General features: G+C 30.8%; 4 protein-coding genes and 1 long non-coding RNA gene across 5 annotated transcripts; 2 read left to right on the top strand and 3 right to left on the bottom strand.

Annotated features, from left to right (window-relative positions):
* Positions 1-2611: 2611 nt before the first annotated feature.
* Positions 2612-6686, bottom strand: LOC125421740 (uncharacterized). The gene is made up of 3 exons (XR_007240044.2): positions 6189-6686; positions 3691-3773; positions 2612-3059 (listed from the first exon to the last, which is right to left on the bottom strand). It is a non-coding gene; the product is annotated as an uncharacterized LOC125421740 (long non-coding RNA).
* Positions 6687-7290: 604 nt separating this feature from the next.
* LOC107416220 (uncharacterized) lies at positions 7291-9478 on the bottom strand. The gene is made up of 3 exons (XM_016024689.4): positions 8783-9478; positions 8235-8298; positions 7291-8003 (listed from the first exon to the last, which is right to left on the bottom strand). The coding sequence occupies exons 1-3, from the start codon at positions 9316-9318 to the stop codon at positions 7512-7514; spliced, it is 1092 nt and encodes a 363-aa protein (XP_015880175.3). The 5' UTR covers positions 9319-9478; the 3' UTR covers positions 7291-7511.
* Positions 9479-12309: 2831 nt separating this feature from the next.
* LOC107416212 (23 kDa jasmonate-induced protein-like) lies at positions 12310-13358 on the top strand. Its single transcript, XM_016024680.3, has 2 exons — positions 12310-12827; positions 13001-13358. The coding sequence occupies exons 1-2, from the start codon at positions 12387-12389 to the stop codon at positions 13241-13243; spliced, it is 684 nt and encodes a 227-aa protein (XP_015880166.3). The 5' UTR covers positions 12310-12386; the 3' UTR covers positions 13244-13358.
* A 3878-nt stretch (positions 13359-17236) lies between these two features.
* LOC107416211 (23 kDa jasmonate-induced protein-like) lies at positions 17237-18343 on the top strand. The gene is made up of 2 exons (XM_016024679.3): positions 17237-17867; positions 17972-18343. Exons 1-2 carry the CDS (start codon positions 17430-17432, stop codon positions 18161-18163), a joined length of 630 nt encoding a protein of 209 aa, XP_015880165.3. The 5' UTR covers positions 17237-17429; the 3' UTR covers positions 18164-18343.
* Positions 18344-20528: 2185 nt separating this feature from the next.
* On the bottom strand, positions 20529-22317 carry LOC107416217 (uncharacterized). The gene is made up of 3 exons (XM_016024686.3): positions 21638-22317; positions 21478-21541; positions 20529-21241 (listed from the first exon to the last, which is right to left on the bottom strand). The coding sequence occupies exons 1-3, from the start codon at positions 22165-22167 to the stop codon at positions 20747-20749; spliced, it is 1089 nt and encodes a 362-aa protein (XP_015880172.3). The 5' UTR covers positions 22168-22317; the 3' UTR covers positions 20529-20746.
* Between the last annotated feature and the right edge of the window lie 810 nt (positions 22318-23127).

The raw sequence follows: 23127 nt of genomic DNA, 5'->3' as shown, positions 1-23127 counted from the left end.
AATTACCAATCGTGTGCAGTCATATTGTATTTTTTTGGAAAATTTGAGAACTTTTGAAGCAATTTTGGGATTTTCTCTCCTTAGGATAATTTTAGAATCCATATTTTTCATTTTTTTGCATTCAACACACATTAGGGGACTTGTGGGGCCCAAAAAATTGGTAAAATGTGATTGGCTGTACACCCTCGGTAATTACCGACGAAACCATCGGTAACTTTTCCCGAGGGTATGTGTTGGCTACCGACGGTTTCCTCGGGAATTACCGAAGGTGAACAGTTATCCAATTTTTTTGCAAAATTTGAGACACTTTTATGAAATTTTGTAATTTTCTCTCCTTAGGATAATTTTAGAATCCATATTTTTCATTTTTTTGCATTCAACACACGTTATGGGACTTGTGGGACCCAAAAAATTGGTAAAATGTGATTGACTGTACACCCTCGGTAATTACCGATGAAACTGTCGGTAATTTTTCCAGAGGGTATGTGTTGGCTACCGACGGTTTCCTCAGGAATTACCGAGGGTGAACAGTTATCCAATTTTTTTGCAAAATTTGACATTTTTATTAAATTTTGTAATTTTCTCTCCTTAGTATAATTTTAGAATCCCTATTTTGCATGTTTTTGCATTCAACACACGTTATGGGACTTGTGGGGTCCAAAAAATTGGTAAAATGTGATTGACTGTACACCTTCAGTAATTACCGACAAAACCGTCGGTAATTTTTCCATAGGGTATGTGTTGGTTACCGACGGTTTCCTCGGGAATTACCGAGGGTGTACAGTCATCCAATTTTTTTGTAAAATTTGAGACACTTTTATGAAATTTTGGGATTTTCTCTCCTTAGTATAATTTTAGAATCCATATTTTGCATGTTTTTGCATTCAACACACGTTATGAGACTTGTGGGGCCCAAAAAATTGGTAAAATGTGATTGATTGTACACCCTCGGTAATTACCGACGAAACCGTCGGTAATTTTTCCAGAGGGTATGTGTTGGTTACCGACGGTTTCCTCGGGAATTACCGAGGGTGTACAGTCATCCAATTTGTTTGTAAAATTTGAGACACTTTTATGAAATTTTGGGATTTTCTCTCCTTAGTATAATTTTAGAATCCATATTTTGCATGTTTTTGCATTCAACACACGTTATGGGACTTGTGGGGCCCAAAAAATTGGTAAAATGTGATTGACTGTACACTTTCGGCAATTACCGACGAAACCGTCTGTAATTTTTCCAGCAACTACAAATTGATTACTGTAGGTTTCGTCGGTAATTACCAAAGGCCCTACGGTAATCAACTTTTTGTGCCAATTTGAGAAAATTTTCAGGACATTTGGGGTTTTTTCTCCTTAGAATCATTGAAAAATGTATATTTTGCATGTTTTTGCAGTTAACACACATTAGGGGACTTGTGGGGGCCAAAAAATTGGTAAAATGTGATTACCATAGGGGTTTCGGTAATTACCAATGAAACCTATGGTAATTTTTCCAGTAACTACAAATTGATTACCATAGATTTCATCAATAATTATCGAAGGCCCTACGGTAATCAAATTTTTGTGCCAATTTGAGAACATTTTCAGAACGTTTGAGGTTTTTTCTCCTTAGGATCATGTAACAATGTATATTTTGCATGTTGTTGCATTTAACACACATTAGGGGACTTGTGGGGGCCAAAAAATTGGTAAAATGTGACTACCATAGGGATTTTGGTAATTATCGATGAAACCTATGGTAAGTTTTCCAGCAACTACAAATTGAATGTTTTCACTTATTAATGTCATTTTTTCTCTTACTTTGTCAACATTTATCATTAATAAAGCTAGATTTAGCATGTTCTCGGTGGAAACACACACGATTGAAGTTGTCAAATGGAATTGTGGTGATTCTTTTATGACGGTGGACAAATGTCAATTACCGACGATGCATCGGTAATTACCATTGGGCAGTAATAGCATCCATGAAATGGTAAGAAACCTACTAAAAACTGAACAAATAACTGAACACAGAATGATATTTTAGAAACACAATACAACAGATGACTTTGCCAACAAAACAACACATAAAACCAACGTCTATTATGCCAAAACACATGTTACACGGTTGAGCTACTAATTGCATTCCTTACTACATTGCATAACACATGCATACCGCATAACATGCCCCCATTGTCTTTTATTCACCATCGTATACAAATTTTTCTAGAAAGGTTAGTAATCTTGTAAGATTGCAAAAAAAGAGGTAGATTATTGATGGTTCGCTCGTTGGTAATCTTGTTCATTTCTAATTTTTGAATTTTTTTGATCATATTTTTGTGTGTTTTCTTTTGTTTACCATGATTCTCATCATAAATGAAGTTGCATTGAGCACAAATCTTGGTGTAAATAAACGTTATCAAAGTGTATAAGAAGTAAACCTTGGCATGTTTACAAGTTAGGTTCTGCTCAGCATAAGGTCAAAATGTAGTTATTTTTACCACCTCACCAGAAATGAAGGCATATGCAAAGGACCCCAGCAGTAAAGCACTGACACTCAAGGATGTTTTAGGATTCAAAGCATGTTGCATGGAGATTAATAAACAAAATAACTGAAGCAGATCAGAGTGTATAAGAATAATATAGAAAACATATTAAAGTGAGCTTCCATTATTTGCTTATAATGTACAGAAGTATTATACAATAACATCATTGAAAAGGAACAAATACTACTTTGACATGAATCATAACTACACTAGTGCTCATTATTTTACTAAGAGTGGTAACAACTCATCGTTAAGGCACAGTAAAAAAGATGTAGGGTCATTATCAACACTTCATCTTTGGAAAATTATAAACATATATACAAGTAGGAAAGCTGGCTTTCCATAAAATTATTGCTCTTCACTAACTTCAAAAGAATGATCTGGCTACCAGATATGAGCTGTTCAAGATGTTAAAAATTCCAACATATTGTATTGTTGCTGGCATGCAATCACGTTAAATAGAAACTTCAAACTTTTCCATGTTTGTGTTGCTGCCTTATTCTACACCTCTCACATCATCTCAGATACCTGCATCTGGAGGAAACCGAGGAAAGCTCATTTTAAATTTAAGGAATAAAAACAAGCAACTGCTTTTTTCACCTAAACAATTAACAGCCAGTCCTCTAGTGGTCATATTGAAATCAGAATTTGAAAATAACATTTATTATCATAATAAAAATAATGAAAAATGTATTTTCTTGTCAGGTTGCTTAAGGTTTTAGTTCTTTCGCAAATTCTTCTTCTGTTTGACACTAGCATATCCACTTTATAGGGAAAACAATTTCTTTAATTTATTATGCCTTTTTGAAGTACCAATCGCTTGTGCAAGGAATTACATCAAGAATGAGTATTAAAAAGAAAATATAAGAATTGTAAGAAAAAAAAGGAGTAGGAATTGGTTCAATGATCACACTAAGTATATTTCATTGTTTAATATATATATATATATAATATGGTGTGATAAGACGAAGCTTAAGGAATTTCAAATCATTTCAAGATCTTGATGTGGAAAGACATGAGCTCATAAATGCAACTAAAAAAATTATGTATTGTACAAATAGAAAAGCATATATACAATATTAGAGCTTAGTTTCTAAAAAATGGCTTCGGGGGACAAAAAAAAAAAGAAAAAAAAAAGGTAAGAAAAGATACTTGTTTTCCTTACCACTTTACAATTGAATTCTCATCACTGCCATCCATTCCAAGACGAGGGTCAAATATTGAAATCCTCAATTAACAATATCCACCCTTCAAATATTTAAGGAAGATGTATATTTACCATAAAGTGATACTTTAAAATGTATAAAAAATTTCAAGGTGGGCAATGTAAAAAAAACATGACCACTGAAGTAGGGTATAAAAATAAAAAAACAGCTACAAAAGTGTTGGAAGACCAATTTTAATAAATACATAAATTTAAGCTGCTAGGCATCAAAATATAATTCAAGGCAACTAGGGATATGTAGCACAATTATTCGAGAAATATGCACAAATCATAGATAATTTCTATCCAATTGAAGGATAAACAGAAAAGTTAATAACAAATAAGAAGGTATCAAAAGACTAGTTTATTTAATACAGAACCCAATAATTTAACTTTTTAACCTCGACAGAAATTCAAGTTGATATATAAATTAGGAACAGAAAAGAGCTTAATTCCAATAATCAATATATTACATGGGGACTGCATAAATAATCATAGCCCAAATTACACAATTGCGCAATTTGCAGGTTTCATAGGCAAAGTAAACAATAAGTCATTTTAGTTCATGCTCTGCCTTCCTAATGATGTGTAAAATCAACTCGCAAGTGCACGAATCGTTTTCAAGTAATAAAGTGGAAAAATAGGGTTGTCGTACCCAAGGGATTAAGTATTAAGTACCAAAGATAATTAGGTTTTGATAATATTTGAACTAAAATTTAAGATGGCAATTGAAAACTAAATAAACTAAATTAAACAAAAGCAATCAATTAAAATTAGATCAATTTCAAGCAAGAGAGAGAATTGAATAATTATGAATACTAGGGCATTTGATTTCACCACTAACTATTCCAATTTAATTACTTAAATATGTCAATTTAATTAACTAGTAATTTTGTTAACCATACTTAATCACAAAATTAATCAAAAGTAGTTTCCACTCACAATTGATAATATTCACATAACCTAATTTATTCCTTCCGGCCTATAAATTAAATCATGCAATTTCATCAACCATAGATTAAGCAAATAATATAGCATGAGACATAACTATTTTCCAATCAATTATGCATTCATGTAAATCATTGGAGATCCATAATATTATCCTTTTCCAAGCTCAAATATTATTAAAATCATTCATTCCTTCCGGCCTATGAAAGCATTAAGTATACCAATGATTTATTAACAAAACATATTACTAATTAAATAAAACTCAACATATATTAAAATAATTAAACCTTCATAGTTAGGGCTACATCATAGCCCTAGCTATGAAAATTAGTTCATGGTAAAAATAATTTCAACATCCATAATTATTAAAAATAATAAGATTCACAATTAAAGAGAAAGGAAAAGAGAATAAAAACTATTGAAAAACTTCTCCTCCAAGAGCTCTCAAAGTCGTAGCCTTCTTCTCCAAGCAAGCCCACGTCTCTCTGCCTCCTCCTCTCCAATTGATCTTCTAAAACTCTAAAACTTTAAAACCCTAGAACCCTTAAGAGAATCTTAGAAACTCCCAAAATTTGGTTTATTTCTATTTAAGCCTCCTAAAAGCTCTTAAATAACTCTCTAAACTTGTATATCTTCCTTCAATGTGGTGGGAGCTATATATATAGAGCCTTGGGAATCTTTTTCTCTCTTTATTTTCAATGTGGGAGTCTTGGAAGATACCTTTTTTAGGCCACGAAAAGGGTTGGACGAATTTCATGTGTAAAAAGGAAACTGTATATTACTTGCTCTCTACTACTTTCCTTTTATCTAATTCCTCCTAAAAAAAAATAAGTTAATTAGTCTAATTTACCCTTAATGAAGCATGTGACATGACATGTGCCTCATTAATGATAAATTAACCAATTATTGCCACTTGTTTTTATCTTGGCCCTCAAATTGCCTTGATTCCCTCTTTTGATCAATGATGGAGATTTAACTAGAATATTCCTTTTTATAAATTCCGAACTTTAAATGATGATAACTCTCTGCTCGCACCTCGAAATCCAAAAATAACGAGACATTTGAAATCCTCAGATCGTGATGATTCATATGACATCCACTTCCATCATGAAATTCCCGATAGAATCTTTATGGAATCTTCAAGGTATCTTTTTGGAATCTTTTTAATGTTTAGTCCGTTCGAGCTCAAATCTTGCTTCCCACCATAATTCGACCCAAGGAATCCATTTTTATGGTAGTTTTCTTAAAATTCTTCCTCTTTTACCTAGATTAAGAAAAATACATAATTAAGTATCTTTCCATAACAAATTAACATAAACTAACAAATATTAAGCTATAAATATGGCATAAAATCATCAATATTTTAGACCTAACACCTAACATAATATCTTTTAAAATGAAAATCAAGCAAGAAATCAATAAAATGTCATTTAACATAGAGCAAGCATACAAAGGACATAGAGCAAGCATAAAAAGGTTATCCAGTTAACACTTATCATAATAAGACCCACCTAATAAGTCTTCGATCACCTTCATTGTTTGACCATACTGCTTGGAAGGAATTATCTTGGTATATGATCAGATTAGCGTAAATACCTAACTGAAAACAAAATTGAAAACACAGTGGGTCATTTTTTAAAGCTATGACAAAAAACCTTACAATAAGATTGGCAAGAGCAGTCTCCTTCACTGCGCTCTCTTCCTTGCTCGCCATTACTTCATCGTTTCCTCTCTCTCTCTCTCTCTCTCTCTCTCTCTGTTTTTATTTTGTTTGGGATTTGACCGCTTCAGTTCAGCGTCTAATGCTCATACATTTGAATACTTAGACACCGTCGTCGATTACGTTTGAATCGGAAATTCAAAATTCAAACCCTAACCCTAAATCTAGTGTTTCTGGGGGAAGGATGAGGAAGGAGAAGAGAAGAGTTGGCGAAGATTTTGAAGGAGTATAACTCGAAGGGAAGTGAAAGAAAGAAAAAAACAGAGAAGGGAACAATGGCCTTTTTGTTTAATTTGTGTTTAATATCTCAAAAGGGTACTATAGGAATATTAAAAAATAAAAGGGCAAAATAAAAAGGTTTAGAATCAAGTGGGTAGATATCATTAGGAGGACTCTAACAGGGGTAAAGGGCCAAATTACCCTATAATTAGTCTAGCCAAACCCAATGATTTGAGCCCATAGAAGTAGGAGTGGGATTGTAGGGTTTGTGGCCCAATTACCCATATTGTTATTATTATTATTATTGATTGGATTTCATTGTATCTTTTTTTTTTTTATTTTCTTAAAAATATTCTTGCTTGTTGGGTTAATGTGATTTGAGAGGTGCCAACGTAGTAGAGATGTTTCAGCTACATTTCCCACAAACAATCCTTTCTAATTATTATTATTATTATTATTTGCCAATATCCAAATTTTCAAAACCTCAAAAGAAAAAAACCAAATACAATTTAAATTGATTAATTCTCACGGGGATAGCTGAGTGATAAATACGTTCAAGTATGTATATTTATATATATATATATACATACATATATAAATTGATTATCAAAGACCTTATTTATTATACTGAAATTTAATTCAGAAAATTCCAAATGGTCAAATGTACTGTTGGTATTTTGAAACCCAAAAATAATTAAATTGGCTAAAAATTACTCAAACACATTATTTTATTGAACTTCAAAGTAGTAAATAAACTAGGCACAAGCATTTTTCCATGCAGAAAAAATTATTAAGAAGTGCCAATTATCCTTTACATAGGATGACCAAACTTATTTATAAGCTATAAGCACAAAGCTTAAACCACAGTATTAAATTTGTTTGATGCAGAATTAGTTTATGCAACAATCCTAGCCTCTCTTTTTCCATCAGGCATGGCGGCTACATAGAAAATATGGTCTTTATTAGGCACAGGATTAGTGCCTGCGGAGCCAAAAATTGCATCAAAAACTTCACCAGCAATTTCCCCAACAATATAAGCTCCAATAATGCCAGCCACAAATCCTACCCCTGTAACGAAAAGACTTGTTGCCTCTGCAATCTCTAAAGTTACTATCGCAGCTGTGACAATATCTTCCAACAATGCTCCTCCTTTCTTGGCTAAATTAACAACGACATCACGCGTCGCCTCTTTGATCGGGCGGTCACGTACATATACGTCCCAAGCTATGGTTGCTGCATTTTTAAGAAGTATGGTTGCGATATCACTCAAAATGGATAATTCTTTTAGATCGTTACTATTATAACTTCCTGGCACAGCAATAGCCTGTAGCACCTTGTGATTCAGTACTTTTCCCCTACCAGATGCCTCAATTATTGCATCATACACCTACATGTATATAATATAATAACATAAATTTAATTATATATATATTTATATATATATATATATATATAGTATTTAATGTGCTAATTAAGATATTTAACTATATATATAACATTGATGGTATGGAAGGTTAATTTGGACATTTGCATGTATGAATGAATAATATGTGTTTGTATTAAGATTGGCAAGCTTTAATTTTACGTACAAAATCAAATTCATTGATTAATTAATTACCAGTAGCTTTTGTTCATCTGTCAACTTGTCAAAAGGTCCAGAAAATCCAAGATGTGCCTGGTGTCTGCATCCAAGCAAAATATATATTACTCTCTATGTGTATGTATATATATATATATATATATACATATATATTCAGTTAATCATATATATATGATGAATGATTATTTAAAAATTATTAAAAGTATTGGATATATCTATCTATAATATATATAATTTTATGTTACTACGACCGGTTAATTCAGTGAAATATGTCACAAATTATACGTAATTAGATGTTGATTGTACAATTTATAAAAAAAAAAAAAAAAATTATTGATATAAAATTTTATTATAGTAGATGATTAAAATTAATGTATATATACATTAGAAAATCTCTCACATCATAATGGAATTTAATATGGATTTCAATGTCACAAAGTATGTTGTATTCAATATGATATATTATATTGCATGATGTTGAGATCTGTACTAATTCTATCAAATTCTATGAAAAACGAAATATATATATATATATATATATATGTATACATGTGCGGTTGGTATACCTTTTGACAAAGGTAGGGAAGTCGACGCCGCTGTTCCTGAGACGTCTAGAGAATTCTTCGGAAGCACGATTGCTTTCGGTCATCTTTGTGAAGTTGATAACAGCCTCGTTGTAATGCACAATTCGATCGGTGAGAGCAGCAACGGCGGCGGCATTGGAAGTGTCCAAACCATCCAATTCGTTGATAAGGTTTTCGAGATGGGAGGTGAGTTTGTCAAGGTAGTGCCTTCGGAGAGTGTAGTTGTTGAAGACCTGGAGCGCATTGTTGAGGCATGTCTCCGTATAAATAAATATGAGATTGGCAATGGGACCGCGAACGGCGTCGTTCTTGTACTTTGTCACTGCTGCACCACTCTTATCTAGGAGGCTCTTAACGGATTGCTGATTATTATTGCAAATTCTCAGATAAACAACTTGCTCCGCTGTGGATCGGAATTGTATGTCCCCTAAGTTTTTAATTTCAATGCTGTGAATGCGGTCTGCAAGGATTCGGAGCTTCTCATCTTTGAGGAAAATGATGTCAGCTGCACAGGCCATTTTAATCGCAGAGATGAAATTATTGAGGATTGAGAGAGAATTGGATAAAAAGATTGATGGAGTAAGGAGGGGTTATTGTAATAAATTGTAGATCTGGTTGGCTTTCGATGCCTTAGCAAAAGGCAATATTTAAAGACGTGAGAGTAACAAGTGCTATTGATTTCCCTTTTCAACCTATAGAGACTTAATCAAGGCAGGGACAAGACCCACAAAACCGCTAAAGCTTAGTTACTATTTTAGTTGACTTTGAATTTAAATTTAAAAGATAGACATTGTCCAGTCCAATTTAAATAAATAAATAAATAAATAAAACTGAATCAAATCATGAGCAGATAGAGATTATAGGTCTGCTTATTAAAGACTAGTGTTATATTATATACAAAGACCGTAAGTATACAGACCTATCATCTCTATCTGATAGTGGACATCAAAAATCTTTTCTTTTTTTTAATTGATATACCAAAAAATATGAAACCAACTTTATTAATTTTTGAAGCTAAAATCATAAAATAAAAGTCAGGATTTAAAATCTAATTATATATATATATATATATATATATACAATTCCAACTTTCTCCCTCAAGCGGATGTGAAACATCAACTGCGGGATTGATCTAGATAATGCTACTAATCGATGAGAAAAGCGATATACTAAAAAATTGGCCGAATCAAATACATGATCGTCTTGATCAAAAAATAATAAAACGTGACGTGGCATATTTGATGTTGGCATACATGTATGACGTCGCGACTTAAGCATGCGTAGTACAAATAAATATTGGGCCAGTTGATAAATTTTCAGATGTGAACATATACATAAAGAAAAATAAAGGATGCGCATAACCAGCCACCCAAAAAGAAAAAAATAAAGGATGAGCATAACTAGCCACCCAAAAAGAAAAATAAAAGATGCGCATAACTCGCCACCCAAAAAGAAAAAACCAAATTAATAACAAATTGACAATGGAAATAAAATACTTTCAATCAATATATAATTGAGTTTTATTCCAACTTAGTTAGAGAAAGAGTACCAAAGAACATTTTCTTTGTAAATGCATGACAAGCTACAGATTTAATTTTCCGAGTTCTTTACAAAGACTTCAAGAATATTATAACATGACTTGCACAAATAGCTATTATTGTAAGATGGCTTTGTACAGATGATTGTCAATATATATATATATATATATATATAGATATATATATATATATATATATATATATATATATATAAAGATGACTTATTGAGAGGTACAGCCAGGTTTTTTTTTTTAATTATTTTATTTTATTTTTTCGTTGTTGATAAATAGGCGATAAAAATTTTAGCTCCAAAATTGAACAGCCAGTCAGCTGATTATCAACTTATATTGTTAAAAAAAAAAAAAAATGTGGCATACAAAGGAGGAGTAAAAAATTAATACTTCAATTTATCCATTAAATTAATATGAAGAGTGAGTGATTGAGATTGACAGATAGCTAGGTAGATACGAGATAGATAACGATTGAAATTTAAGTTGTAATAAAGAATGTGAATTTTATTTATTTATTTATTTATTTTTTTGACAATAAAGGATGTGAAATTTTGCATGATAAAGATTGATAGAAATTTTAAGGTGGAATTTACACGTGCTCTAAAAGCATCTAAACCAAAAAAACAATGAATGGAAGAACGAAGAGGAACTTGAATTAAAATTGAAGAGGAATCTGACACTCCAAATCTTCGACCCAACAAATGAGCCATTGACGAAAAGTGATAGAAACAAATTGGAATTATCTCTTAGAGAGTTTGAGATCAATTTGGAATTCACCAAGCAAATGATTTATATTTATATATACATATATATGTCCGCAAAAGTATATTAATAGAGATTCAACTGATCAAAAGAAAAAGAATTAATTAATTAAATTATGTAGATAAATATATATATATATATATATATATATATTGCATTTCAATCATCTTGATCAGTGGCTGATGACGGCAGAGTGCAGAGTGAAAATCAAAGTAAAGAGGAAAAGCCAAGAAATAGCCATTGAAGTAGTGATCTATCAGGTTCTTATCCAAAATCTCCCTTTCTTGTTGTCCTATTCCTCTTTTTAACTTTCATAAATGGAGAAAAAAAAACAAAAAAAACAAAAACCCTTTTTTTTTTTTTTAAATTTGTTCAAATTCTTTTTGTCCACTGCAAAGTTTTATAGAAACCATAGATCATCCATAGACTTGAAAAGGAAGGGGGAAAAAAAAAAGAAAAAGAAAAAAACAATAGTGTGCTTTCCATCTGTAGATTCATAAGAGGAAGGAGAAAAATATTTTCCTTTTAATAAAAATTGATAAAAATAAATATATTACTGAATCAGATTGTTTAACAAATCTATAAAAATAAAGGGTTACATTTACAGTGTTTATTATTATTTTTTTTCTTTTACCATATCAAATTGATAAAACTTTTATCAGATTTATTGGAGAATATTTTTTCAATCAAATGCATATTTATCTAACGTGGCAAAAAAAATTTTAACAATATAAAAAATGCGTAGAAATGCTCTATCTCCTAGGCAAGTAATTTAAACGCGCCCGTAAACATTATTAAAATACATAACATATAAAAAATAACAACTCCAAAATAAATATAAAAACAATCAAGAATATTTTACAAATTGGCAAAGCTATAGATTTATGTTTGCAAGTAACGACTTCTATATTTGAAAAATAAAAATAAAAAATGACTTAAAGGGCACATGACCCACGAAACCCGTAGAGCTGAACGATTATTTTAACAGGTAAATGCATGTCAGCTTTGCACAAGTCAAAATAATTAATTAAATTAAACAGCCAGCAGCTCATCAAACACATTATAAAAATTAATTAATATTTCCAAACAGTACTATATGGGGAATAATTATTAATATTTGAATAAACTAGTATTTTTGCGTTGCATATGTTATGTATATAAGTATGTGTTTTTCATAAGCAATCAAAGCCGTACCACCGAAAACTTGAAACCAGCTCTGCCATATATAGAAACAAACAGTGAATTGCTTTTGCTAATTTACTAGTTCATAGAAATATGGCAGGCAATGTGTTTGGAGACCCCATCACTGATGAGGATGTAAAAATACTTCATCCAGAGAAGACCGATATAACGCGCAAAGACAGAGCTGAAGTGGCTTTCCTAAACATCAATTCAAAGGGGAGGGACGCCAATGCAAAAACCTTTGTGAAGAACCTTAAGGAAAGGTATGGCAATGGAATCTCTGCACTTTGTATGATTTTCAATGCCACCGGAGATACATTAACGTACTCCGGCAAACATGACTGGCACGGCCATATTTATGAATCGCCATACCCTGCCAAGATTCAAAATGGGCAGTGGGGTGCTTTTCTCCATGTCCATCCCTCGTGGTTTGCTGGTTCGGAATCCGCTGTTGTCTACCGCGGCTTCAATGGCGACGATTATCTCTCTGACTTGATGCTTTCTTGGGGCATTCCTTATATTGGTGATAACCATGTAAGTATATACATACATATGTATATATATATATATATATATATAGTAGTTTGCTAGATATACATATATATATATAGTAGTTTGCTAGCTAATGTGAGTTCTCATTTTTCATTTGACTTTGAATTTTGTTATTATTATAATAATAATTATTATTATTATTTTTTTGGGTGTAGACTTATACTGAAATCCGTGAAGGACATCATTATGAGACTGATCATTGGGATTACATTCAAAGTTTGTTGGAAAGCCAATCCACTCATTATGAGGACACTTGGAACGGATGCTACTCTATGGTGACAATTGGGGAAGGCACTTCGCCTGAGTTTGTGGGAATAATGACCTTGGAGGGTGTCACTAGTAAAAATAAAATAAATATCAACAGTTTCTTGACGAGTACTGCAAGTGCAAGTGCTTAAGATTATCAAACTGCGTCGTTTCTTTTTTGTTGAAAAAAATAAAAAGTTGTATTATACAACTTTATCAGGTGGATATTTATGCATGGCTTTTCCACTTAAATAAGGACAGTGAGTATACTTGCGTCCATACTGATATGGACTAGCTAGCTACTTGTCCACTTTTGTTTTTATGTTCTTTTTTTTTTCTTTTCAAGTGTTTGTTTTTTAAGCTTTGAAATGAAATAAGATGTGTGTTTAATATGATGGATATTTGATTACAAGGAACCCATAATTATAAGCTTATTATGTTTATCTTTTATATGCTATATATATATATACATATATATATATAGAGAGAGAGAGAGAGAGAGACTCTATGATGTAGGTGTATACATGGTTTTAACAATGCGGATACACACAAGAACTTGTTTTTAAAAAAATCATTATTTTAATTTGTGTCAGAAGATTGATAATAATTTCTGAAAAAACTGTTATCTTTGAATATATTTGTATAGCACGTTAAATTGTACAAACATTTACATCATATAAAGACTATTTATATCAATGATCTTTTCCCTGTAGGAAAAAAAATAATAATGTCTGGAGTTAGCAAAAAAAAGAAAAATGAATATTTTATATAACATCAAATTTTCTCATATGCGTATTATATATGTATATATAATTTTTTTTTAATTGGGGAATTTTGGACAAATTTTTATCTAAAACAATGTGTATCTTTTTAAAGATACATGCATAAAATGAAAATACACACATATGCATATTTTTAAAAATATACATGTTGTGGATAAAAATTTATCTTGGATTCTCATGTAAAAGAATGATATCTATATATATATATATATATATATGGAGCCATATTATGGCCATAACGGGAAGGAGGCCTACAACAACACAGCAGCTATTGAGAGGAACATGGCTTTATTAAGACAATAATGTAAATTTAATAATGTTGCCTTTTCTATCAATTTAAGCAAATGAGTTGTAATTCATTTTGGAATCAGAGCTAGACTTGTCTTGCATAAGGTTCAGTCTATTCAATTCTTGATAACTTCTACCCAAAACATAAGTAAAAATTCAATTGAACCCCAAAAATTGAAAAAATCTTCATATGAAAACGAGTGTCCCCCCCATGAATCTGGAACTAATAACAGCTATAGATTTTAGTGTATAAGTTACAATTTACAAGTTAAATTTACACCTCAAGTTTTTAATTAATTAAGAATTACAAGAGGTCAAGAACAACAAAACACTTAAAGCTTGAGTACAACTATTTTCAGTAGTTGGGTTGATCGCATTTAGTTATTATGACTTTCATGATTTTGCAATTTAGACTATTGACTTCTGAAAGATGTGATTTAGGCCCTCAATTTAGTATTTATTGCAATTTAAATCATGCTAAGTTTTGAATAACAAAGCTTAATTATCATCTCATATGCAAGCATCAAATTTCCAACTAGGGATTAGAGTACAAAATTTTGAAATTAAAAGGTATTAAAATCCATATTTTAAATGCATTTTAATACTCTGTAGTTTTTAAATTTCGCATTTAGCACCTTCTACCTTTTAAAAAAATTACACTTCAATACCCCATATGCAGCTCATATGCGATGACCTTTAAATGATCAACTAGTCAAACATCAAACATTGTTCAAATTACAGCACATGGTAAAATTAAGAACCTAAATTGAACTTGTGAAAGTTGGGGTGTAAATTGCTAAACTGTAAAAGTCAAGCATGTCAATGAACAAACTATGCACAAATCAAGATAACAAAGTAGACCAAATAAAAAAAAAAATTGAAAAAAAAAAGACGACTAAAACAGTCAGCTTTGCAACAAAGCACCTTCTACCTTTTAAAAAAATTACACCTTGATACCCCATATGCAGCTCATATGAGATGACCTTTAAATAATCAACTAGTCAAACATCAAACATTGCTCAAATTACAGCACATTGTAAATTAAGAACCTAAATTGAACTTGTGAAAGTTGGGATTTAAATTGCAAAACTGTAAAAGTCAAGCATGTCAATGAACAAACTATGCACAAATCCAAATAACAAAGTACACCAAATTAAAAAAATAAAATAAAATAAAACAAAAAGACAACTAAAACAGTCAGCTCCGCAACAAATTAAGATAGCTACAAGATCGAGAGACATACATACCAAAAAAATTAAAAAAAAAAAAAAAGACTAAATAGCCAGTCACCTTATAAATTTAATTATATAAAAATATTTCCAACTGTCTACCTCAAGTTGTAGATGTTAACTACTAAATTTTAGTTCAAAAAGCATTTCTACTTTGCACAAGTCAAGATGATTAAACAATGGTGACAAAAAATAATAACAAAAAAAGACTAAACAAATAGTTAAACAAAAAACTAAAAATTATAAAAGATGCTTTAGGCAAAGTTGAAACAAAGATAAAAGTAAATGATTTACACGAAGTTGACCCAAAGAAAAACAAAAAAAAGATGACTAAACAAAATCTCCTGCTCTGTCAACTTGAACTATATTCATAACTACAAGGAGAAAAAAAAAAAACAAAGAACTTTTTCTTTGCAAAATGCCAAGCTGTAGATTTTCTATTACAAGTTACAACTCAAGGTTTTTACTTGACAAAGACTTAAAACAGGGACAAGATCAGCAACAAAACCGATAGAGCATAATTACTATTGTACAACATAAAGCAATGTCAATATCAAACTTAATTTGTAAAGTTAAGTTAATTAAAACAAAGTTTATCAAAGGAAAAAAAAACATTAAAAATGACTAAACAACCAGACAGGTCATCAATACTTGAAGACAACTATAGACTAAACAACAAAGACTATAGCTTAACAACTATTTTAACTACAGAAACTAATAAAGCATGTGATCAAGATGGCTAAACAACCACCCAAGCTCATCAATTTATTTAATTATGTTTCCAATTGCCTCCCTCCAGCTCAAGGATGTGAAGTATCAACCACAGCAATCTAGATGTGCCTTACATCATTGTGATTTTAATGGATGTTTGGGGTTGACTAACCATAGCCCTTTTATAAAAAAGAAACGTAGAATTCGGTTTCAAACTGTAGTCTCTAGAATTTATGGAAGAAAGATGCAAATCACATTTTAAAGCAAACAATGTTAATAATTAGATGATCGAACTTATTGATTTCACATAATTCTAATAATTTGAGATAAAACAGGTAATTGAACTTTGAAGTTTATAAATCCAAAGCAATCAATTTCATTTCTTTTTATCCGAATCACATTAATTGCACTCTTGAATGAGACATACATATGGGAGGCGGCGGATAAATTCAAATGTACTGCTTTAAACTGTTAGCTAAGAAAGGTATGAAAAAGACAAAAAGAATATTAAAAAACAAACCAAGAACTTAGAAAAAAAATATAGTCAAATCATAAAAGTTTTATTAATCGAAGGCCGTGATCGATTACATTATGAATACCATGTGTGTGTGTATATATATATATATATGTAAAGAGTCTACTATCAAATTAACTTGATGGTTTTAGTTTTAGATTTTTCTTTAATGGCTTTTGAATAAGTAAAAATTAGTTAATGTGAAATATGGATTTAATGAAATACAAAATTCTTAATTTAAACAACTCAAACTTTTTATTACAGGTTAACCTGCACACCAGAGATCTAGAGAACCATAATGTATTTGATCTCAAACTTTATAAGGAAATCCCAATGCTTTAAATATTGGATCAATCTAATGTGAGACTAATTGTTTATCTATAATGCAACATGATAATTAAAAATAAAGGATATAAAATAAATAAATTATCACAAATAAAAGTGTCCCCCAATGAAATATGAAAATATAATATTAAAAATCAAGATAATGTATTTTTAGTCCCACGTCAATAAGTAGGTAGAGGGAAAAATCAAATAATATTTTCTTTGTAAAATGCTAAGCTACAACTTTCCATTTACAAGTCATTTTATTTTTTTTAAAGACTAACAAGGGGACAAAGACCAACAAAACCCGCAGAGCTAAGAACTAAAAACGAAAAAGAAAAAAGAACCACAGTTTGGGGAGGCATGAAGTTCATATGTATAAATATGGGTTCTCATAGGCAATGAAAGCCGTACCACCTGAACTTCAAAAACTAGCTTGCTATATAGAAAGATCAGTAAAAACTACTGATAATAAATATTTTGACAAGTTATGGCAGGCAACGTATTTGGAAACCCTGTGACCGACGAAGTTGTAAAAGAACTTTATCCAGGCAAGGAAGTAACTCGCAAACTCAAAGCTGAAGTGGCTTTCGAATTCATCAACTCCGGAGGTAAAGATGTGGATGCTAAAAACTTTGTGTACGGTCTCAAAGATAAGTATGGCAATGGAATCTCTGCAAAGTGCATGATTTACAATGCCACCGGAGACACTGTAACATATTCCGGCAAAAAAGACTGGCACGGCCATATCTATGAATCTCCATACCCTGCCAAGATTCAAAATGGGCAGTGGGGTGCTTTTCTCCATGTCCACCCTTCTTGGTTTGCCGGTTCGGAATCCGCTATCATCTACCGCGGTTTCAATGGCGACGGTCAACTCTGTGACTGGATGCAATCTTGGGGCATTCCATATGTTGGTAATAATCATGTAAGTATAGTAGATCATATTTATGAATTTTGGTTTTCAGTTCATATATATATATATATATATATATTTTTTTTTTTTTTCTTATTGTTTGTTTATTTTTATAGGCTTATACAGAAATCCGTGAAGGTCATCATTATGAAACTGATCATTGGGATTATATTAAAAGTTTGTTGGAAAGCCAATCCACTAAATATGAAGATACTTGGAATGGATGTCAATCGAATGTGACAATTGGGGAAGGGACTTCTCCTGAATTTGTGGGAATAATGTCCTTGGAAGGTGTCACTACCAAATGATTAATATGAACAATTTTTCCCAAAAATAAATAAAATCTATCTCATATATGTGTGGACAAGAATAAAAGGCAGCTGCTACGTGCAACAATTCAGCGTTGTAAAACAGGCGAACCACGTAGTTCCTTTGTTTGAAACCAAATAATAAATAAAATATAAGGCTAAATAACTGTTGTACTTTTTATCATGTGGAGTTGTTTTCCAGTTCAATAAGAATAATATTTGTGAAAAGTTTTTATTTTTATTTTTATTTTTATTTTTTAATCCTTCAAGTGTTTGGTTTATAAGCTATATACAATCAATTTCAATGTTTTGTTTAATTTGGTATGTAACCTTTTAAATACTAATTAATCTATCGAAGCTAAGTTTTTTTTTTTTTTTTTTTAAATCTATGAAATATAGAAGTTAAGATAAAGTACACATTTTCAATCAAAATAAAACATATACTTTTAACGAATGATTGAGAACAAAATAGATATATATATATATATATATATATATATAATCACATTCAAATAAGTTTAAATAAATAAAAAACTGCCCTTTTCGCCACACACCTTCTCAATATCAATATCCAAATAAAAGCAATAAGATCAGTCAAAAACAAAAATAAAAGCAATAAGAAATAAATGCTGTAAATATACATTTCATACATTGATATTAGTTACATAAAAATACCATTTAATTACAAGCCTACATTTTTTATTTTTTTTTTCTTAGCCCACAAGGAAAATTGGGCCGGTTCTGATTGGAAGTCTCCACTTCAGTGTGTTTCCTTGAACCATCAGCTGTACACCTGAAAAAAAAATAATAATAATAATAATAAAAATAAAAATAAAATTTCTCTCCGCAGCCCACAAAAAAATTGGGCCAGTTCTGAATGGAGGTCTCCACTGCATTAGAGACTGGGTCCGTCAAGCATCAGTTGTAGAGCGTAAAAAACAAAAAACAAAAAACAAAAAACAAAATAAACAAAATAAATAAATAAAATTAAAAAAAAAAAACAAAAACAACACACTCCATTCCCTTTTTTTATGGTTTTTACCTATAAAAGGCATGTGTTATATTTGATCTTATTATATGATTCAAGGATTTAGATCTTTTTATTTCGTCTTATGGATATTTGCTGTCTATACTTGTTTTTAAGTCTCAGCCCTTTTTTTCTTTCCTTTTAATATAATGATTATTATTTATACTATGTTATTTAAATGTCACATAATTTTCACATGACTACTAAAATTTACTATGTGTAATACATGTGTCTTTTTTTTTTTTTTTTGGGCCTTTGTTTTGTGTGATAATCTAATCCGCATATCCAAACAGACTTAATGGTAAACTAATCAACCCTGCAAGTACTTTAAGTTCTTTCAAAAGATAGATCAAATAATAAACTGCTGCAATATACAACTGCAATTACAGCTCTTATATTTTCTCTCATATTTCCATTCTTACATAATAAACTTCGGACCCACAATCAGACAAGATTCAACAACAAAATTAGATTGAATACCCAAGTATCTAGCAGCTCTCTCAATCAAAATTCCATATAACATTGGCAAAAACCATTGTTTTACAAACAATATTTCACAATATAATTATATAAAAAGAAGAAGAAGAATTGTAATAAATAGCAGGTCCAATACGATAGTCAAAAGCATAAAACCTCTAATTTACTACTTCCCCAGTTCAAAACCATTCCTCTTCTAGAAGCAAACTGATTTAAGGGATTTTTTTTTTTTTTTTTGGTTTATTCAAATCACATAATTCACATTTCTTCACCCACAAAAAATAATTTTCCCCAAATCACTTAGAAACTTGGCCCAGGGGTACATCGAAACCCTCCAAAATTTTCTTTTTGCCAAATAGAACACCCGGCTATTGATTTGGTTTCGCTGAACACTCAAAGAAGAAAAAGAAAAAGAAAAAAAAAAATATATATATATATATATATATATATATATATATATATATACATATATATGGGTAGCATATTGCTGGGTTTTAGTAGGAATCTGAAAACCATGTACCGTTTAAATGATGTGGCATCAACAATAGCTTTGGATTAAACGAATTTGGAAAAAAAAAGGATAAAATTAAAAAATAAGTATAAAGAAACATCTACAAAACCAAACATATATATATATATATTTGATTAATTCAATTAACTCATCTCTCATAAAATTTATATGAAATTTTTAATCTCACATTTTATTGTGGCTAGGATTAGTATTTAATATATTCATGAAGATGCATATATATATATATATACACACACACACACACACACACATATACAAAATTTAAAATTGATAGTATACGCCTAAATATATAATAGAAAAAAAAAAATTTCAATTGACTAGGACATTGATTTACTCAAACACATTATTTTATTGATACATATTCAAACTAGAAGCAAAATAAGCAGAACAAAGACAAAAGGTAGCAAATAAGGCAGGTACAAACATTCTCCATACAGATATTTTATCACAAGACGTGCCAGTTATCCATTTTTTTAAGATAAAGGATGGTCCAGTAGCTAGAGACTCAAGAGAGCACTTTTTTAGATTATTTGTTTGATGTAGAAATTCAGGCGACTATTCTTGCCAATTCTTTGCCATCAGGCATAGCAGCTACATAGAAGATATGGTCTTTATTAGGCAGAGGATCATTCCCTGCGGAGCCGAAAATTGCATCGAAAACAGATCCAGCAATTTGCCCAACAATATAACTCCCAACAAAGCCAGCCACAAATCCAACCCCTGTAACGAACAGAGATGTTGCCTCTGCTACTTCTAATGTTACCATCGCAGCTGTGACAATGTCTTCCAGCAATGCCCCTCCTTTTTCAGCTATTTCCACAATGGCAATACGTGTCGCGGTTCTGATTGGGTGGTCAGATGTATATACATCCCATGTTATGGATGCTGCATTTTTCAGGAGCATTGCTTTGCCAGCAACATCCATAATGGATATATCTTTCTCTTCATCGCCACTGAAACTTTCTGGCAAAGCAATAGCCTTTAGCACTTTCTTATGCAGTACTTTTCCCCTACCTGAAGCCTCTATTATTGCATCATACACCTATATTCATACATACATATATGTGCTTAATTAAATCCAATAATTAGGATGAAACTAATGTGAGTTAAGAATGCTAACGTTTTCGATTTGGATTTTTTTTAGTTAGTTTATAAATCATTAATTGAGAAATCATTCATATATATATATATATGATCTGTTTTATCATCATCATATCATCTATTATATATTATTTTATATGCAAAATCAAATTCTAATTAATAATATTAATTAATTACCAATAGCTTTTGTTCATCTGTCAACTTATCAAATGGTCCAGAAAATCCAAGATTCGCTTGATATCTGCATCCATGCAAAAGTAAGTGCAAACTAATATATATATATATATACACACACAAATCAGACTTACATAAATAAGGACAACTTGATAGACCATACCTTTTGACAAAGGTGAGGAAGTCAATGCCGCTGTTCCTGAGACGCCTAGAGAATTCTTCAGAAGCACGAGAATTTGCACTCATCTTGGTGTAGTTGATAACAGCCTCATTGTAATGCACAATTTGGTCGGTGAGAGAAGCAACATCGGCGGAATTGGAAGTGTCCAAATCATCCAATTGTTTGGTAAGGTTTTGGAGATGGGAGGTGATTTTGTCGAGGTAGTCCCGTCGGAGAGTGTAGTTGTTGAAGATCTGCAGAGCATTGTTGAGGCATGTCTCTGTATAAGTAAATAGGAGAGCAGCAATGGGACCTCGAACGGTGTCGTTCTTATACTTCTTCACTGTTTCACCACTCTGATCTAGAAGGCTCCCAACGGATTGAAGATTGGAGTTAGAGATTCTAAGGTAAACCACCTGCTCCGTTGTTGACCTGAATTGGATGTCCCCTAAGTTTTTACGTTCAATTCCATGGATGCGTTCTGCAAGTATTCGGAGCTTCTCGGCTTTGAGAAAAATAATGTCAGAAGCCATAAAAGTAAAGTTGAACGTAAGATAGCAAGATGAATAGCTAAAGATGAAAGAGCTTGGGTTTATTCTTTAGGAAATGTTGATTTTGTTTGGTATTTTGATGGCTATATATAGCTGAGCAATACTTAAAGATGGAATCAGAGGCATAGCAATGCGATGGCCTGGAGTGGCCACGACCTGATCACCCCAAGTTTCTTGAAATTTTTTATCAAGTTTTTTTGAAATTTTTTTATTTAATATAAGAAAATTTTCATTTACTCTTTTTATATTTACACCTTTTATATTTTACCATGATGTTATTTAGATCTCACATACTTAAAAAATCATTATTTACATGTCTTCTGTTTTATGAAAATATTAAAGTTAAAGATCACATAAATATAAAAATATTAGTTTTTTTTTTTTATGGTTGAATAATATTATAAAAATATAGTTTTGATATTTAGCTGATAAAAGAACTAAATGGATAAAAACTTGCAATTGAATCGCTTTTGATATTTTAAAAAAATAAAAGGAAGATATATGATGATTTTTTAAAAGCATGGAGTCCAAATGATATTATAATAAAATTGAAGGGGTGTAGACTTGAACTTTATCCTTTAATATATATTTTCTTAATATTTTCTCAAAAAAATTAATTAATGTATTTAAAATATATTTAATAAATTTATTCACTAAATAATGTAATGGATGTTATAATAATATTATTTTTTATTTTTTTTCATTAAAGCCCAATAACAAAAGCAAATTTATAATCATCACATCATTTCTCATGTCTAGCATTATTTAATAAACAAAATAGTAGTATTAAAAACACCAAAATATTTACTAAACTTATTAAATTATGTAACAAATGATGTGATTATATATTAAGAGATAAAAAAATTATTTATATAGATATGGATAACTAAAACCTTCAATAAATAGTATATGAAATCCAATAACAAAAGATAAATAAATAAA

The sequence above is a fragment of the Ziziphus jujuba genome, chromosome 4, assembly GCF_031755915.1.
Source record: "Ziziphus jujuba cultivar Dongzao chromosome 4, ASM3175591v1".
NCBI classification, from domain to species: domain Eukaryota; kingdom Viridiplantae; phylum Streptophyta; class Magnoliopsida; order Rosales; family Rhamnaceae; genus Ziziphus; species Ziziphus jujuba.
This window is presented reverse-complemented; position numbering and strand designations above follow the sequence as displayed.

Coding starts and splice junctions, on each gene's coding strand:
- LOC107416217 (XM_016024686.3), bottom strand. CDS start 22,167: ATGGCTTCTGACATTATTTTTCTCAAAGCCGAGAAGCTCCGAATACTT. Junction 21,542..21,637: donor TTCCTCACCTTTGTCAAAAG/GTATGGTCTATC, acceptor GCATGGATGCAG/ATATCAAGCGAATCTTGGAT. Junction 21,242..21,477: donor CAGATGAACAAAAGCTATTG/GTAATTAATTAA, acceptor GTATGAATATAG/GTGTATGATGCAATAATAGA.
- LOC107416212 (XM_016024680.3), top strand. CDS start 12,387: ATGGCAGGCAATGTGTTTGGAGACCCCATCACTGATGAGGATGTAAAA. Junction 12,828..13,000: donor CTTATATTGGTGATAACCAT/GTAAGTATATAC, acceptor TTTTGGGTGTAG/ACTTATACTGAAATCCGTGA.
- LOC107416211 (XM_016024679.3), top strand. CDS start 17,430: ATGGCAGGCAACGTATTTGGAAACCCTGTGACCGACGAAGTTGTAAAA. Junction 17,868..17,971: donor CATATGTTGGTAATAATCAT/GTAAGTATAGTA, acceptor TTATTTTTATAG/GCTTATACAGAAATCCGTGA.
- LOC107416220 (XM_016024689.4), bottom strand. CDS start 9,318: ATGGCCTGTGCAGCTGACATCATTTTCCTCAAAGATGAGAAGCTCCGA. Junction 8,299..8,782: donor TTCCCTACCTTTGTCAAAAG/GTATACCAACCG, acceptor GCTTGGATGCAG/ACACCAGGCACATCTTGGAT. Junction 8,004..8,234: donor CAGATGAACAAAAGCTACTG/GTAATTAATTAA, acceptor ATATACATGTAG/GTGTATGATGCAATAATTGA.